This window comes from Suncus etruscus, chromosome 1, assembly GCF_024139225.1.
Source record: "Suncus etruscus isolate mSunEtr1 chromosome 1, mSunEtr1.pri.cur, whole genome shotgun sequence".
NCBI lineage: Eukaryota > Metazoa > Chordata > Mammalia > Eulipotyphla > Soricidae > Suncus > Suncus etruscus.
In genome coordinates this window covers 76760586-76778123 of record NC_064848.1, presented here as the reverse complement: position 1 = coordinate 76778123, position 17538 = coordinate 76760586, and the positions used below count along the sequence as shown (strand labels likewise).

The window sequence follows — 17538 nt, the reverse complement described above, 5'->3', positions numbered from 1 at the left end:
TCAGTGGGTTATTTTTGTTTGATACCAAGAATTGAGTCCAGGGTTCATATTTATGAAGTCATGTACTTTACCACCTTAGCTCTAATCAGTAGTGTTTTTGCTGTTTCTATTCAGAATGATGCCTGTCTACATAAAAAGACAACATGTGGTTGGTAAGTGGTAGTACAATAAGTTTTGGAAACCAGCAGAAAATTTCTGCACACTGCTGTTTGTAAACCTCTGGCATAAATAATAATTAATGTAGCAAATTACCTTGACTATCTATACGAGAATATTCCAATATAAGAGGTACATAAGCCATTCCAATATCAGTGATATTCCAAAATGAGGTTATACATCTGTAAAAGGGCTTATATTCTATATAATAAATATCCAAAGAAGCTGGAGCAATAGCATAGCAGGTTGGGTGTTTGCCTTGCACTAGGCCAACCTGGTTTTGATCCCTGGCATCCAATATGGTCCCCTGAGTGTGCCAGGAGTGAGATCTGAGCACAGAGCCATCAGTAACCTCTGAGTGCCATTGGGTGTTATTCAACACCCCCCCACAAGAAAAAGAAGAAAAAAAAGAAGAATCTAAAGGGCATAGTAGTATAAGCAAGCAATATTTTTTAAATTGAGAAAATATCACAAATGAAAATCAGAAACAAAAACCGAGCAAGACCAGAGAGGGGTATACTTAAATAGAAATGAAAAATATGTACTTAAGATAAAAAGTTACATTTATTTTTTATAGGGACAAGATCCAGTAGTACTGGATATAACTTGGCCCACACACTGTGGTGCTCAGGGATCATTGGGCTACACTTCAGGAACCATGAAGTACTATGGATATGCCTGGTATGAACTTTTACAGTCTAGTCCCTGAGCAACACTGAATATAATTTGCACAACTATTAATAATTATTTAAAACATTATTATAAAAATGTTAATTATAATAATGTACAGTATCAGTAGTATGGCTTTAAACTGAGAGAATGCGCTTCTAAACTTAATGTCATTGGAGCAAAATGCAAAAGCAAAAATATTTATAAGTATTTGAGCCCCTCAAATATTTGATAAGATGGTTGGCATGTCTGAATTTATGAATATAAAGATTATATTATTATCATTAAGTTATAAAATGAAAAAATTACCTGGAGAATTTAGAACACTTAGAAAGCTACTTTATATAATGATATATAATATATATACATAAATATGTTTGATATAAAATAAAAGAGACGGAGGGGGATGTAAATCAGGAGTAGTAAAAGCATAAATTAAGTTTTTATATGGTTGAGGTGATGAATCGATTTAACTTAGTTTTTTATAAAATATTAATTTCATTTTTGTAAAATTCTTTTTAACCAAAATTTAACTCTGAAATAAAAGTGCCATCATCAATACATTTTCTTTCTCAGCTTTGCTTTGTTTCTTATATTACCTATCTATTGGCAGATATCATTTCAGACTCATACCTTACTAGTTATGGAATGGGAGCAGAAAGTATCTTCTCATATGAATGAGTATCCTTGGATTGATTTTTAATTACTCTGGTGAGCTCTTTTTGGACTGAAGAATAAGTGGGTGATATTTTTTATATGCCTAGGCTTTTACTTGAAACTTGCCACTATTTTTAGATTATAGGATCAGCTTGACTAAAAGCAGATAGACCCAGAGAGATGGTCCTATAAACTCTTAAAGAAAAAGAAGTTACATAATTTTACCAGAAGAGGGGATGATGGCTAAGAAAACATAGATATATAATTCAAAGAGACTGTCTGTGAAAAAGAGAAGGCTGTTATACTAAGGGTTCGGAAGAAACAGGTGAGGATGAAAGAAAAAGGGGATGGAGAAAAGAGAAAGATGAGAAAGGAAAGAGCAGATTCATTGTAAGGAAAAGCCAGGTGACTTACATGGAACTAGTTGGCAGAACTCCATACAACTAAACAAGAAACCTCACTAAGATTTCTAGTGACAGTCTGTGTGGAAGACAATAAGCCTATAGATGGCTTTATAAGTTAGATTAGGACCCTTGACACTTACATTATTACTTTATTTGTGAATGTAAGGTCTGTTATGGTCCCACACTGAGAAGATAATTGAGCTTGAGGCCTATCATATTTTCCGTAGATGAAAATACTTGCTCAGCACTTTCTTCATCGCTCCTTTCACCTCTTTATTTCTCAGGCTATAGATGATGGGATTCAACATGGGGGTTACTGCTCCATAGAACATTGAAATTATTTCATCTGAAACCTTTGTATCTGTAGATTTTGGCTTCATGTACATAAATATGGCTGAACCATAGAACAAGATGACCACGGTCAGGTGGGCTGAGCTGGTAGAAAAGGCTTTCTTTCTCCCTTCAGCTGAATTGATTACCAGGATGGACGAGAGAATGAAAACATAGGAGATGAAAATTAATAAGAGAGGAACTAACAATAAAACAATACTTGCTATTGTCATGAAGAGGACATTTACAGAGATATCTGCACACACAAGTTTAAGAAGAGCCAAGATCTCACAGGTTAAATGGTCAACGACGTTACTACCACAGAAAGGCAATACCATTGTTAGGCCTGTTTGCACTAAGGCGACCACATAGCCTATGATCCAGGACCATGCAGCCAAGTTCACATAGACCACCTTGTTCATGATGATGGTGTATCTCAGTGGGTTGCAGATGGCCACATACCTGTCATAGGCCATCACAGCTAGGAGTACACATTCAGTACAGCCGAGGCCAAGGGAGATTACCATCTGCAGGGCACAGCCAAGGAAGGAGATAGGTAGTTTCTGAGAAACAAACATTGAAAGCATGGTAGGGAGGGTTGATGATGTGTAACAAATGTCCAAGAAAGAGAGATTCCCAAGGAAGAAATACATGGGGGTGTGGAGGCGAGAATCTAGAAAGATGAGAAGAATGAGGATGCTGTTTCCCAGGAGGATGATCATATACATGATGACGTTGACCACAAAGAAGAGAATCCGGAGCTCTGGATATTGAGAAAGCCCCACCAGGAGGAATTCAGTCACAGTCGAGTAATTTCCCATTTCTATCTCACCATATTACCTTTATAATTTAGAAGACATAAGGAAAATTAGCATTTCTTAGATTCATCAAATCGCTTTCACTTCTACTATTTTGTATTATCCTTTGAACAGTCTCTGGAAACAGTTAATGTGAGATTATTAAATTTGTCAATGATGAAACAGGCACTGAAAGATCATTCTAGTGAATCTCACACAACAAAAAAAAGGCAGGATTTATTCTGGAAAATGCCAGATTATCAATGAAGTAAATATAATGGAGTAACCAATTGCATATGTGAGTTAATAGGAATCTCATTATCAATAAATATTTTGGTATTAGCAGACATTGTAATAAGTCACGATTCAATTTAAAATATCTCACAGATAAATGTAATATCACTTAACTTTAGTAGGACTGTTTCTATTTAATGCACTTCTATGAGTCCCAGGTAGCTCCCATCACTTGCCTCTGCTAACAATATGGATGGAAGTCTACAAGTTCAATGGTTATTTGTGAGAATTAAATTAGGTGACATCTTTTTTTTTTTTTTTTTTTTGGTTTGGGATCAGACCTGGCAGTGTTCAGAAGATAATAATCTCAGTTTGTTTCTAAAGCATTCTCAGCATCCTCTTCAGCACTATGCCACTCCCCAACCTTAGGTAATATCTGTTAAGTAATAGCTATAGCAGGTAGTCCCAACATGTTATGTAAAATTCTATAAAATATAAATAAATATGGGATAATTATTGATACCATTCAATATAATAGAAGTATTTAAAATAAATTAATATTCCAAATGATTAAGAAGTACTTTTTTATTGTACCTGGCCTAGAGAATTAAAAAGTTTTATGCCCTATCAGTGCAAGTTAATTGAACTTAAAGCAAATAATTAAAAGAAAGTGAATATCTTCTAGCTAAGAAATAATAAGATCTACATTGGATATGTGAGTGACTATTATTTGGGAGTCTAGGTCTAAAATCTGTCTTTCTTTGATAGAAGACACTTTGCACTTTGTTCCCAAATTGGTAATTCTCCAGCTGCCTATTTTTGACTATTCTTTTTTCTCTCTTACTGCACCTTAAAAGCCAATTTTGTGTCTTTTAAAGAAAAGTGCTTATCGTTTCTTGAGTACTTAATTATATATACTTTTCCTCTCAATTTTATATTTGATATTTTGTCATTCTTCAATAATTTTATTTTAAATTTGAACCATGAATATTCCTTATCTGACTGCATAATGTCTAATTTTTATTGAGCATATCATAAACAATGGTACTATTTTAAGCTCATTGAATTGCATTAATTCATTTAATTTTCTGGGTTTTCTTTGTTTTTTTCTTTTTTTTTTTTTGGTTTTGGGCCACACCCATTTGACGTTCAGGGGTTACTCCTGGCTATGCGCTCAGAAATCGCCCCTGGCTTGGGGGGACCATATGGGAGGCCAGGGGATCGAACCGTGGTCCGTCCTTCGCTAGCGCTTGCAAGGCAGACACCCTACCTCTAGCGCCACCTTCCCGGCCCCCATTTAATTTTCTGTAAGACTCTAGAGAACATATTCTGTTCTCACTTTTCTGGTAGAAAACACAAAATAAAAAAAATAAGTAATTTACACAGGCCAACCAGAGATAATTAACTGCTAAATCCAGAATCCAATATCTATTCATTTGACTCCCATGATTCTTACAACTATTAGACTAGACTACCTGTCACAAATTCCAAGAAAAAGCTTATTACTAAAATGTTTCTCTACTGAGTAAAGTAAAAAATGAGAATCATCTCCATGCTTAATTTAAATAATTCCTGTAGTCTTTGAGTGTGGGTCTCATATTGTCTTCTTCTAAGAAATCATTTCACAATTTTGATGATTAATATGATCAAGACTAATGATATATGGATCTACACTATATTGTTTGACTAATAATCACACATTTGGAATCATCTAACTTTTGTCTTTTCTTTAATGAAAACCAGCCTGTACTTTAGTTTTTTTTTTTATGGCCCTTTTTTTCTTCTTTTTTTGGTTTTTCGGGCCACACCCGTTTGATGCTCAGGGGTTACTCCTGTATAAGTGCTCAGAAATTGCCCTTGGCTTGGGGGGGGAACCAAAGGGACACTGGGGGATCGAACTGCTGTCCTTCCTTGACTAGCACTTGCAAGGCAGACACCTTACCTCTAGCGCCACCTCGCCGGCCCCTTTCTGGCCCTTTTTTAAATCCTAATTTATCTTTTGATAAGCTCTGAGTATTTTGAACTTTTATTTCACATCATCAAACACTCAATTGTGCTTCAATTGTTTAAATTTTAGTCTGTTAAATATGCTCAAACATGATTATAGGTATTTAAGTAGCTGTCATACTTTATTATACCATGACTGTGTAGATTGACCTAGCTGGTTTGTGGTGGTAGAATTAAATATCTCTTGCTGACTCTGTGCTAAAGCCACATCCACCAATTTCTTCTAACATTTTTGGAAATAGACATGTTGAACATGAATGAGGAATTTTCTCACAAATAATGGCAAATCTCCTTGTTAGGGACAGGACAGGCAAATATTTCCTCCTAACTTTCTTTTCATTAATTTTAATTCCTCTGAAAGATAATGAGAAAGTGGCTTTGGTAAGATTGAAAACAAGATATTATCAGTGTCTTTGTATTATGAAAAATGGTCCCTTCTTTCTAGACATCCATGCCTTTTTTTTCTGGTAAAGTGTTTACATTAAAAAATGATTTGTGGTGCCGGAGAGATAGCATGGAGATAAGGTGTTTGCCTTGCATGCAGAAGGACAGTGGTTGGAATCCCAGCATCCCATATGGTCCCTGAGCCTGCCAGGAGCAATTTCTGATTGTAGAACTGGGAGTAACCCCTGAGTGCTGCTGGGTGTGATCCCCCCCCAAAAAAAACCCCCCCAAAATTAAATGATTTGTGAAATATCATTTTAGGCAGACTTTTTTTGTTTAAATAGAATTATTATAAAGAAGAGTAGAGAAGGAATATTGCAAATCACAGTGTCTAAAAGGAAAAATGAGAGAGAGAGAGAGAGAGAGAGAGGGAATAAGTGAGAGAAAGAGAGAGAGAGATGTCTTCCACAGAGGTAAGCAGGGGGAAGTGGGCAGGGGAGAGGGTGGAAGAAAAACTAGGGACATCGGTGGCAGAAAATGTAAACTGGTGAATGGTATTGTACACTATATAACTGAAGCTCAATCATGAACAACTTTGTAACAGTGAAAGAAAATAACAGCTGTATTATGAACAACCTTATAAATAACAGTGTTTATAAAAAGTAATTTTAAAAAATAAAATGAGTCTCCACCTCTTTTTAAAACATACACAAGAGTTGGAAAGATGCTGAAAGAGAAGCAATCAACTTTTAATATTAAAGAAATGGCACTAGATCAACCTTGTAGCTTGATGTGGTGTGTTATTTGGGGCAAAGGAATGAAGTAGAGATATTTCTCTTTATTCAAGTAAGAACCCAAGCCAGAGTTATTTATCAGAATATGGTGTGAAGAAAAGAAAGCAAATACAATAACTTTGCCCAAAGCAAAGTCATCATAGAATTATTATGTTTGATCACTTTGGTTTTCTTTTCTCCACTTTCGCCCTTTCTCTTTTTAGATGATGTCAAGGGAAAACGGGTTAAATGGTTTTTATCTCTAAGAATCTTCATAGGGACTCCATAAATGGCATAGTGATAGGGAAATGTAATAATTTAAGAAAAATAAATGTGTTTACTATGCAACACAACTTTAAGGACAGTTTGGTAGACACTTATACCATACTGTTACTTTTAAGTTTCTCAGATTTATATTTTCTGGTTTGGGCCTTTTTTTTTTTTTGTCATACGCAGTGGTGATCAGGATTTACTCCCAGATCTGCACTCAGGAAACTTTTCTGCCTGGCTCTGGGGATAGGATACTGGAGATCAAACCCAGGTCTGCTGTGTATCAGGCAAGTTTTCTACTGTGGCCTTTTTGTTCCAACCCTTCAAACATAGAAATTCTGAAGCTAACTAAGACCTTCATGGTCTGAAATGACTGTGCTACACATTTCTTTGTTTCTTCCTAGTTACTACACTTTGATATTTGTTTATCTTGTTTTTCTTCTGGGCTTACGAAATGGTTTCAGAAGGCCTTTTGGGGCACACCTAGAAGGCTTCAGGGCTATACCTAGAGATGCTGTGATATTGGGGAGGGATAATTTGGCACCAAAGATTAAACATGGGTTGAGTACAATTCTTGTACCCCTAAATAAACCCTTTACTATCTCTGGTCCCTAGCTGTTTCCTTAAGCTGTAAGGAATCTCCCAGTATATGTTATTATTTTAAAGGATAATTTCTGTACTTCATGAACAGAGTAGGTTGCTCCTGCTGTGTTATCATAGAACCCCATGTCTCTGTGCTTCATGCACTGATTTATAGACCAATACTATGTCATATCTAAGGTGATGTGAACAAAGGATCCTATTGTAATGACATGATTTTCTGAAGAAACACTAAATATATAATGCTTATGATAGTCATTTTGTGCTTTTAGTCAAAGAGTTTATGTGCTATAAAGCATGCCAGTGTGAAAAATGATGAAACACTTTATGTTATAAAACTGAAATAGTCTATTAACCCAAAATTCTGAAATTAAAATTCTGATTAGCTCTATTGAATGCATGTTTAAATAATTTAAGTAGTTTCTAGTTGAATAATAACATGCCATTAATTATATGAATGCATATAATTCCCAATTCTTGCATAATTTATCAATACAAAATATAAAACTAATAAGTAACAAATATAACATTTATTGTAAAAATTCAGCTGCCAAAAAAACCAATTACGTAACACAATGTTCATTCTTACTAAAATGTATTCATTATCTGCACCTAAGAGAATTATTAATATGGATTAATTGTATGATATAATTATCTCTCTTCAGCCATTGTGGAAATAATAATAGACATTTGGAGATATTTGCTAGTAGTTATTTAAAGATTAGTTATTATTTAATATATTTAATATATTTTGAATATCCAGAAGGAAGTTTTCCTCCTAAATATTCAACAAATGGAATAAAAATAACACCACACATAACACTTAAATTGAATAATATTTTATAATTTTTTTCTAGATGTTAAACTTCTGTCATGTGATTATTACATACACATAGGAAAACATATATTGTTCCTTGTAATACTATTAGTAAATTGTAGTTAAAAGGAAATGAGTGATCCTAATCTAATAATGATTGTAATTTTATATGCATGCATGTGAAATTATAATGTTTAATATCTATGTCTTTTGGAAATATTAACCTTTTAGAAGAGGCTATTTTAAAAATTAAACTATTGTTTTATTTAAAACATTTGGAGTTAGATATCAATTTTTTTATTTGTTTGTTTTTTACTTTTTGGTTACAACTGGTCATGCTCAAGGATTTTCCCTGACTCTGCTCAGGAATCACTTCAGAAGGACCTGAGGGACCATATGGGAGGCTGGGGATTGAACCTGGGTTGGCTACGTGCAAGGGAAGTGTCCTACTTATTCTATTATTGCTCTAGCCTGATATTAATGATTTTCTTTCTTTATTTTTCAATTGATTTTTTCAAATGATCTTAATTTTGAGTTATAAACATTTGAAATAAAATTCTAAGAAGATTCTTAAAGATAGTTGTATCAACGATATCTAGAAACTCTGGCTCAAAAATTTTTTAAAAGCACTAGTATAAAGTAGAACAGTCAATGAACAAGTGATTGGAGAGCATTTTCTATTGAACACTGATTAAATACCATTTAGTATTCTGAATTTAATCAGTTTCACAAGGTAATTAACAGCAAATTATAATTGATACTGTATGTGGAAAATTTGGACATTTTATTTCTATTTTTTATTCAGAAATTTTGGTTAATTAAAAACTACTTAGGAAACATAGAAAATTAATTCCCAAATTAATTCATTCCTAAATCCCATAATCAAAGAAAACAATGGTTAACTTTTGGGGAATAGTTTCTCTTGCCATAACATACCTGAAAATTGTGATCTTAACAATCTCAATTACTGCACAAGGATTCTAGATCTCACCATTTAGAACTTACTAAGCTAGTAGGGCAGAGGAGATGTGCTACTGGCATATGGGAGAAAAAGAAAGCAAAAAGATACCTGCTGGTTTGCAGTACTCTTGGGAAAATGTCTGAGGCTACTGTTGTCCATGCTTTCTATTTCTGTCATGAAGAAGTAAAATTTTAGGGCCTTCTTTTCTCCAGGTTTTGTTTATCACTCTCAAAGGCCTTCAAATAGGTCTTGAATATTGTGCATTTCCTATGGAAAAAAATAAAGTCTGTTGAGGAGTGTAGATAATGTACTTTCTTATTTCTCTCCACTTTTAAAACCAGGAAAACATTGTAGTTGATTTGTGGAGCACTTGAACACACTGAGATACCTAATATCAACTCATGGAACTTTTCAAAGAAAGCACTTCACACTTACTGTATTCAGGAAGAAAATGTCAGCACAAATTATTGCATCTTACAATACATACATGGGGGTATGGAGGCGAGAATCCAGGATGATGATGATAACGAGAAGGCTGTTTCCCAGGAGGATTATCATGTACATGATGAGGCAGATCACAAAGAGTAAAATTCGGAGCTCTGGATATTGGGACAGTCCCACCAGAAAAAATTCAGTCACAATTGAATAATTTCCTGTCTCCATGTGTCCATATCACCTTTGGGTTCAAAAAAGCATATGGCCCAGCGAAATTTGCATTTTTGGTTTCACTGAACAAATCCTTTCACGTTTAACTTGGAAATATTCTTAGAACAGCCCCTGAAAATTAGCAAAGAAAAATATTATATTTATTTTATTGATAATGAATATACATTGAAGAATCAAATCTGGTTTGGTTAATATATCAGCAAAATGTGGAAATTATGCAAAATTTTCCAGACTTAAAATTAAATATAATTTAGGGAGAAAACTTTTAATATATATTGGGTATTAAGAATCTCCTTATTTATTAATGCTACTAAATTATTATTTTTAAATTCTATTGTACCCTATTAGAGTAGAATGTAATAAAAATAACAAATGATTCAGTAACATGCTACTTGTCCTCAGTATGACTTTAGCTTTTAAATTTTTGATCTTGTAAATGGGAAAAAGTTATACATCTTTTGTGATTTGACATGAGAATTAAATTATATATTAAGTGACAGGTATGGTAGATATTGACAGCATGTCATAAATTGTACATAATATGGAAAACACTACGTAGTAAATATATAAGACAATATGCCATATGATAATTATGCATTCAATAAATTATAATATTTTGAGGGTTCCCCCAAGCAGTGTTTAGGAGGTCACAGGTCTCAGGTCACAGCTCATTTACTGCCATAATCAGTGTGGCAGTGGTAGGCCTAGAGATTCTCAGGACCACTGGGGCAACAGGCAGTATTTGAGGGCTATGAGATGCTGGATTTGAACTTAGAACCATGTATATTGAAGGTATATGCTTCACCATTTAATTTATCTTCCTGGTACAGTCAGATAATCATTTTTAAAATGATCACTTTTATGAATATCTCTGATCTAGTATGTGATTTTATCTAGACTCATATCTGGGAAATGGTGATATATCCATCCATTAAAACTGCAAAGGCAGAGAAATGATTTAGGGAAAATGCTGGAGGGTTTGGGCACAATTTAATTGTGGTAAAGCTACAGTATATTTGTACACAAGACCATTAACATTAATACTATCGTAGCCATGAAACAAATTTTAAAAAATTCAAAATCAAAATTTAGAATTTTCTCTTCATTAATGTAAGACACTTGTCATGACTATACCTAGATTTACCATTTTGCCATTTCTCCACCTGCTTTATGTTTATGTCTTAGATGCACAATGTAAACTTTTCCACATAGTTCATATAATTTTTTCTGTACTTACTAATATGTTCTTTTCCTCCCTTGGGTTTTGTATTTAATATTTTTGATACAATATTAAAATTTCTCATGTTTTTTATGTAATAAAGTTTTTGGTAATTGAACAAATAACTAATTTTTGTTAACATACTGTAAACTTTACACTGTTGTAAACTCACTCAATGTAATTAACTTATTTAATTTTCAGTATGACTCTAGATAATATTTTTACCTTCAATTTTCACGGGAAAAAGCAGAGTCACAAATACTCAAGTATACTTCACCTAGTTACAGAGATAATAAAATGCTAAAGCCAGAATCCAACATCTATTCACCTGACTCTAGTCAATTCTCTTGTCTTAGTACTAGACCTTTTAGATTCTTACATTGACTCTAAAAAAAATTCATGAATTTCTGCTCAGCTCTACTGAAATACAAGTATTATTTTCTGTCTTGTTTATGATCACTGGTGGTATAATAGACTTAAAAACTCTTTTCCTAACCTGTCCTTTAGGGTTATTGATATATTTTTCTACACCTGTTTCATAATTATGAGGACTATCATAATCATGAGTAATGGTATGATATGCACTGTTATCACATTTTATATTATAGCATACCAGTAATCACATAGCTTTGTTTTATTGTTAAAATTAATCTACACTTTAGAAATTTTTATTGTTCTAATTTTTTGCCTTTGCTACTTTTTTTGATCAATTTTCATCTTTTGTTAAGCTAGCTTATTTACAATTTCAGTTCTACATCATCATTGTGTCTCAATCATTTTATATTTATTTTTGATCAGTTGCATAAGTATCATCACTGACTTATTACATAAAGTACTGTATCATACACTACACCATCACTGTCATAATAGGAGGTCTCTTAGTGGAAGTAGTAGAATGAGAGTAGCTGGTAATTGTACCCTACTCCCATGTCTATCCATTGTACCTATTGTCAGTTTTCTTTTTGGTATGCAGATACTTGAGCCACAGATGAACTTGGATGTCATAGATAACAGCAGTTCAATCTTTCTGTAATGGTCACATCAGGTAATGTTCTTTACTTACTCTTTCCTTATTATTTTAATTATTTTTATAGAATTTCAATTAAACAGTGACTTTTGGCTAGGTTGAAAAAGATCATAATACTGATGTCTTTCATATCAAAAAACATTCTATTATTATTCTATTATCTACCTCCTTTGCTTTCTCTAGTAAGACTGTACTGGACTTTATCCCCACAAAGGACTTAATTAAAAAATAACACTTTGTTTAAAGTTATTTTGAGAAGCAAGAAAAGAAGCAAGGGAAAGAAGGAAGGTATTAAGCAGGGAAGGAAAGAGAAGTTAGAGAATTAGCCAATTTATCTGTTAAATAAAGTATGCTAACATTTAATTTTGTAGCTTGGAAATGGAGTTATTGAACAGGAAAACATGAAAGAATATGGGGCCGGAGCGGTGGTGCAAGCAATAGGGCATTTGCCTTATGTGCGCTAACCTAGGACGGACCGTGTTTTGATACCCGGGCGTCCCATATGGTCCCCCAAGCCAGGAGCCATTTCTGAGTGACTAGCCAGGAGTAACCCCTGAACGTCACCAGGTGTGGTCCCCCCAAATAAAAACAAAAAAAATTAAAAAAGAAAGAGTAATGGTAATGTTTTTCTGTTTAAATATGGGTAGAATGTTTTAGAATCTAGAGTCCATATAAAGGCAAAAACAACTCACCATAAACAATTTAGTATAAAAAAAGATTCCCTCAGTTTTCTTTACTCTCACTTCTGCTTTTTACTTCCCCAATGTTGTCAAGGAGGGAATAATTGTCTTCTTTTGCTCCCTAGTAACCTTTAATTGTCGTACAAAAGATATTAGAAATGCAATCAAGGGGCCAGAGAGGTGGCGCTAGAGGTAAGGTGCCTGCCTTGCAAGCGCTAGCCAAGGAAGGATCACCTCGGCGTCCCCCCAAGCCAGGGGCAATTTCTGAGCGCTTAGCCAGGAGTAACCCCTGAGCATCAAATGGGTGTGGCCCCAAAAACAAAACAAACAAACAAACAAACAAACAAAAGAAATGCAACCAAGAGAGAAAAAAAGTCTTTGTTAGGGAATCCAACTAAAAATATTTATTACCTTTTTGGCATTTTTGGGCAACACCTTTGGGTGCTCTTGACTTAATCTCAGCTGTGTGTCTGGAAGTCACATCTGGAAGCTCTCGGAGAAATATGTGCAGTGCTCGGAACTGAACTGTGGTCTTTTTCATTCAAGACAAGTACTTTAATGTCAGTAATATTTTTCCATCCTCTAATACTTCATAACTAATATTTTATAATATAAATAACAGAAATTATATTTTAAGTTTTCTTGGAGGGGAACAATGGTAAGATTGCACAGAAATCTGAACTCCAATTTTTTCTCTAAAATTCCATTAAGAAGTAAAACAGTCAATTAATAGGAAATTGAAAAGGAACTTTCATATTGATTAAGTAGTCTGAATTTAATCAATCAATATGACACACTATGAGCAGGCAAAATTTAAGTAGCTACATTTTATTTTCAAAAAGGATTCTAGAAACACTTCAAATATTACCAAGTTTATCAGTGCTCTACGTTTCACTATATATTAAGTGTCCACAGTATCATCCACAACAATGAAAGACTGAGGCAATACCTGGTATTTGGGATTTATGGCCAAACATCAGGGATTTCTATTATCTACAGTTTTTCCTTCTAACATGAGAAAATTTCTCATTTTTAGTTCTGCAGATTAATTTCACCTTTCTCCATAATCCATAAAAAATCCTCACCATTGAGTATCTATCACCTATGGAAAGATAGAAAACTACTTGACTTGGATCAAGTACACCTGTACTTCTCCCTACATTTGCCACAATAGCAGTGAGTTAGTGAAGCACAAGTAAACTTACCTGAATTCTTTGATCTTTAACCCAAAGACATTTGGCACAGCACATGACACACTGGACATGGAAGTTTTCACCACTCAGAGATTTTTTTAGCACTAAATATTACATCCTACATTTTGTTTCATCCAACTTCTTCCTCTAGTTGACATGCAATTTTGTACTCCACATATGACAGATATTTGGCAGGATATCTTGAATGCTTAGCCAATTAAATAAGGCTCTAAGATCCCTAAAAGAAGAATATTAAGCAGTGCTTTTGCAACATGGTCTTGAGAATTATTCTGAGACTTTTTTTCTATTATTTCTGCATGGATCAAATCCAATTCTTTATTGGTGTCAATATAGCTGAAGTTTTAAACCCCTATTTTTATTGAAGCTTCTACATAAAGGAAGACTTGTGGGATAAATTAGGAAACTATACAGCATTCTTAAAATTATATTTTGTATATTCTATACATAGAATTTTCTTGTTCTAAACATGCTATCTTGCATGTAATTATTATTTTGGGCTATGTCATGAAAGTCTGCTGTGTTCCAGTTCTTATATGCAATGGTTCGATTGCTGCTAAGGCATATGTATGAAGGCATCCTGTACCTTAAATTAAAGGATAGTTGTGTAGGAGAAGTAACAGCATTCAGATTTGGCACTGTGACTTCTTAGTTATATAAAGTTGGAATAAGACCCTAAGCATGAGCATGATAAAAACTTGGTAACTGTACTTACTTTGTAGGACTTCTGTAAGGCTTAACACATTTGGAAGATCTTGATACAGAGGAAATGCAAAACACATGTTCACCAATCTGAATTCCTGGGCTATTATGCTTTCATTTTCTGTGGTAAAAAGGAATTATGTTTTCTTACCCAAACTTCTTATTGCCATACTTAAACAAAATTCAAATAAAGCTAAATCATTCTGAATTTCTAGTACTGTTACATTTTCTTTTTTTTGAAAACAATTCTTTCCAAATGTGTTCTAATGATCCTCATATAAGTATCAACATAAAATCCTTGCATTCTTACTATGTAACAGGGTTTACAGGGATAGATTTTAAGAGATTTTTTTTCAGACACTTCAAGTTTATAATCTATTTATCTTTTCTTGTCTTCTGTGTCTTAGAAACTTATTCTGTCTAAATATGGAAGTTGCTACTGTTTCTTCAATTAGTTTGAATCTTAGCAATCTCTTTGAAGTATAGCCATACTATAAGAACTCACAAGAAAAATCCTATAATTTCAGATGATTTATAGCAATGTTGAGGAGGGCAGATCAAAAATTAAACTTCCATCCTGGTAGACATTCTTGTTATCAATTAGTGTCAATTGTAATTCAGGCTGCTACATAAATATTTTTTAACCTCTGGGCCCTAAATATTTCCAGAGCACATACCCATGGCTCTGTTAGCCAATTTATTTGTTTCCCTTTTTCCTTTTAAGAGACTCTGTAATCCCAGAAGTGATTTAAAGTTGAACCTTTAAGCCTTGCTGAAGGTAGTAACTTTTAGCAATATTAGAAATGTCTTGAAGATATAAATTGCTCCTTATAAAGAAGATATTTTTCTTTCCTATTTGGATTTTTCTTCTCCTTATTATAGAAATGTTCCTCTTTTGAGAAGTTTTGAGAACTATATATAAAAGTTCAAATGGAAAAACTAAAGTAATAATTTCAGATATAATTCTTGATATCCTTATATATTATGACTTACATATAATGACATACCAGACATTACAATTTCTGTTTTATAAGTTGCTCTTAAAATTGCTAATGTAGGGTCCAGAGAGAAAATAGAGGAAATAAGGTGCTTACCTTGCATGTGGCCTACCAGGGTTTGATCTTCTGCTTTCAATAGGTCCTCTGACTACTGCCATAGTGATTCCTGAGTGCAGAGCCAGGAATAACTCTAGAGCATCACCCAGTGTGACCCCCCCCCCACCACATTACAAATATATTGTAAATATTTTCTCATGTAATGTCATTACCAATTTAAAGTATGTCATAATATTTTTATATGTTAAGCAAGGGTGAGGAGACACATATATAAGTAAAATTGAAACCATTTACTGCTGACATAACAGTTTTTTGTTTGTGTGTTTGTGTGAGAGAGAGACAGAAAGACAGAGAGAGGAAAGAGAGTGCTTGAAAATGATGGTTATGAATGAAAGTCGAACTTTGCAGTTTTCACTCCATTAATATTTTTGGTCTTCTTGCATCTTTACTAGAACTTTGTTTTTGTTTTTGTTTTTGGGCCACACTCAATGGAGTTCAGTGATTACTCCTGGCTCTGGGCTCAGAAATCATTCCTAGCAGGCCTTCAAGCAGGGACCATGTGGGATGCGGGGGATCAAACCCAGGTCTGTCACAAGTCATCTGCTTGCAAGGTAAACTGCCTACTGCTGTGATATCACTCTGTCCCCTTCAGTAGAACTTTGGTGGGGAGATTGTTAGCTCATCTTTATTAATTCATTATATATTCAGGGATAAAAAATACTTTTAAAAGTATTTAAAATAACATTTTACTATAGAATATTTTATTTTATTCTAGATTTTTTGTACCTGTATGTTAAAATTTATATATTTGATTTATTTGGGTACAGTGTGGATAATTATTTTACAAATAGTGCTAGAATTAGTACATAAAATAATTATTCAATTGACTTTATTAGTATAGTAGTTTTATATAAAATACCCATTGATGGCTTGATAGTATAGTGGTTAGGATGATTTCTTTGTATGCAACCAACAGCAGTTTTGTCACCTGTGCTATATATGACCCTCCAGAAATTGCCAGGAGTAATCCTGAACTTGATAGCCATAAGTAATATTTGAGCACTGCTGGGTATGGCTCTCAAGTGAAAAATAAAATACCAGTTAATTTAGGATAAAGTGTGCTTTCATATATATCCAATTACTTTCTAAATTATTTACTTTATTCCTGCAATACATTCGTCTTTACTTAGACCAAATAAGATACTAAATAAAGTATTGTAGCCATTTGATCAGTAAAGATTTCTGTGTAATGATTATGAATTTATTTTCTTCAGTTTTGAGTTGACCATTTTTTGGACCTTTATGCTTCTGTATGAAATGTAGGGTCAGTTTGTTTTGACTTTGAAATTACCTTGAATTTTTCAAAATTTAAGCAAATTAACCAATTAAATTTTTCAACATAGAGTATATCAAAATTTATTATTTTTCTCTGATAAGTTGATAGTATTTAATTATCATTAAATTTTTAATATTTTAAAATGTATTACTTTTTTATAACCTGTTAATTATTTAGTGGTATGTCTTATTTGTTTGCTGGGGGCTTCCTTAAGCAGAGTTCAGGGGGCCAAGGCTTTCTTCCTGCAATATTTTGCGAAATGGATTGGACAGTTCAGTGTTTGTGTTGGTGATGTGGTGCTGCTAAGTGACTTGTGTACAGAGGGCCAGGGGTAACTGAAGTAGTGCTGAGGGTCAGTTGTGTGATGCCACAAATACACCCTGACTGTTGAGCAATTTCTCAATCTTCAGCACTGTTCAAAGTAAAAATTAAAAAAAACATTTTGAGGTAATATGTTAATCTCAAAGTTTGAATTTTATTCAGAGTTGCAGCTTGAATGATGTTAATTCTTGAAAAATTTTGAGAACTGCACTTTTATTAATGTGTCAAAATGTAAAGTTTTCATTTGGATTTAAAAATATAA

The 17538-nt window shown here is 33.5% G+C and overlaps 1 protein-coding gene across 2 annotated transcripts; it reads right to left on the bottom strand.

Annotated features, from left to right (window-relative positions):
- Positions 1-2098: 2098 nt before the first annotated feature.
- On the bottom strand, positions 2099-9722 carry LOC126004455 (olfactory receptor 13D1). 2 transcript variants are annotated; one of them, XM_049770890.1, is made up of 2 exons: positions 9563-9722; positions 2099-2889 (listed from the first exon to the last, which is right to left on the bottom strand). In XM_049770890.1, exons 1-2 carry the CDS (start codon positions 9720-9722, stop codon positions 2099-2101), a joined length of 951 nt encoding a protein of 316 aa, XP_049626847.1. The 2 variants fall into 2 exon arrangements, with proteins under 2 accessions (XP_049626847.1, XP_049626842.1); XM_049770885.1 differs by lacking the exon at positions 9563-9722 and having other exon boundaries at positions 2099-3037.
- Between the last annotated feature and the right edge of the window lie 7816 nt (positions 9723-17538).

What these genes read in the sequence shown, in the direction of transcription:
- LOC126004455 (XM_049770890.1), bottom strand. Translation starts at nt 9,722, where the DNA reads ATGGAGACAGGAAATTATTCAATTGTGACTGAATTTTTTCTGGTGGGA. An exon ending in CATCATCATCCTGGATTCTC is followed by an intron (nt 2,890 to 9,562) that starts GCCTCCATACCC and finishes TCATCTTTCTAG; the next exon opens with ATTCTCGCCTCCACACCCCC.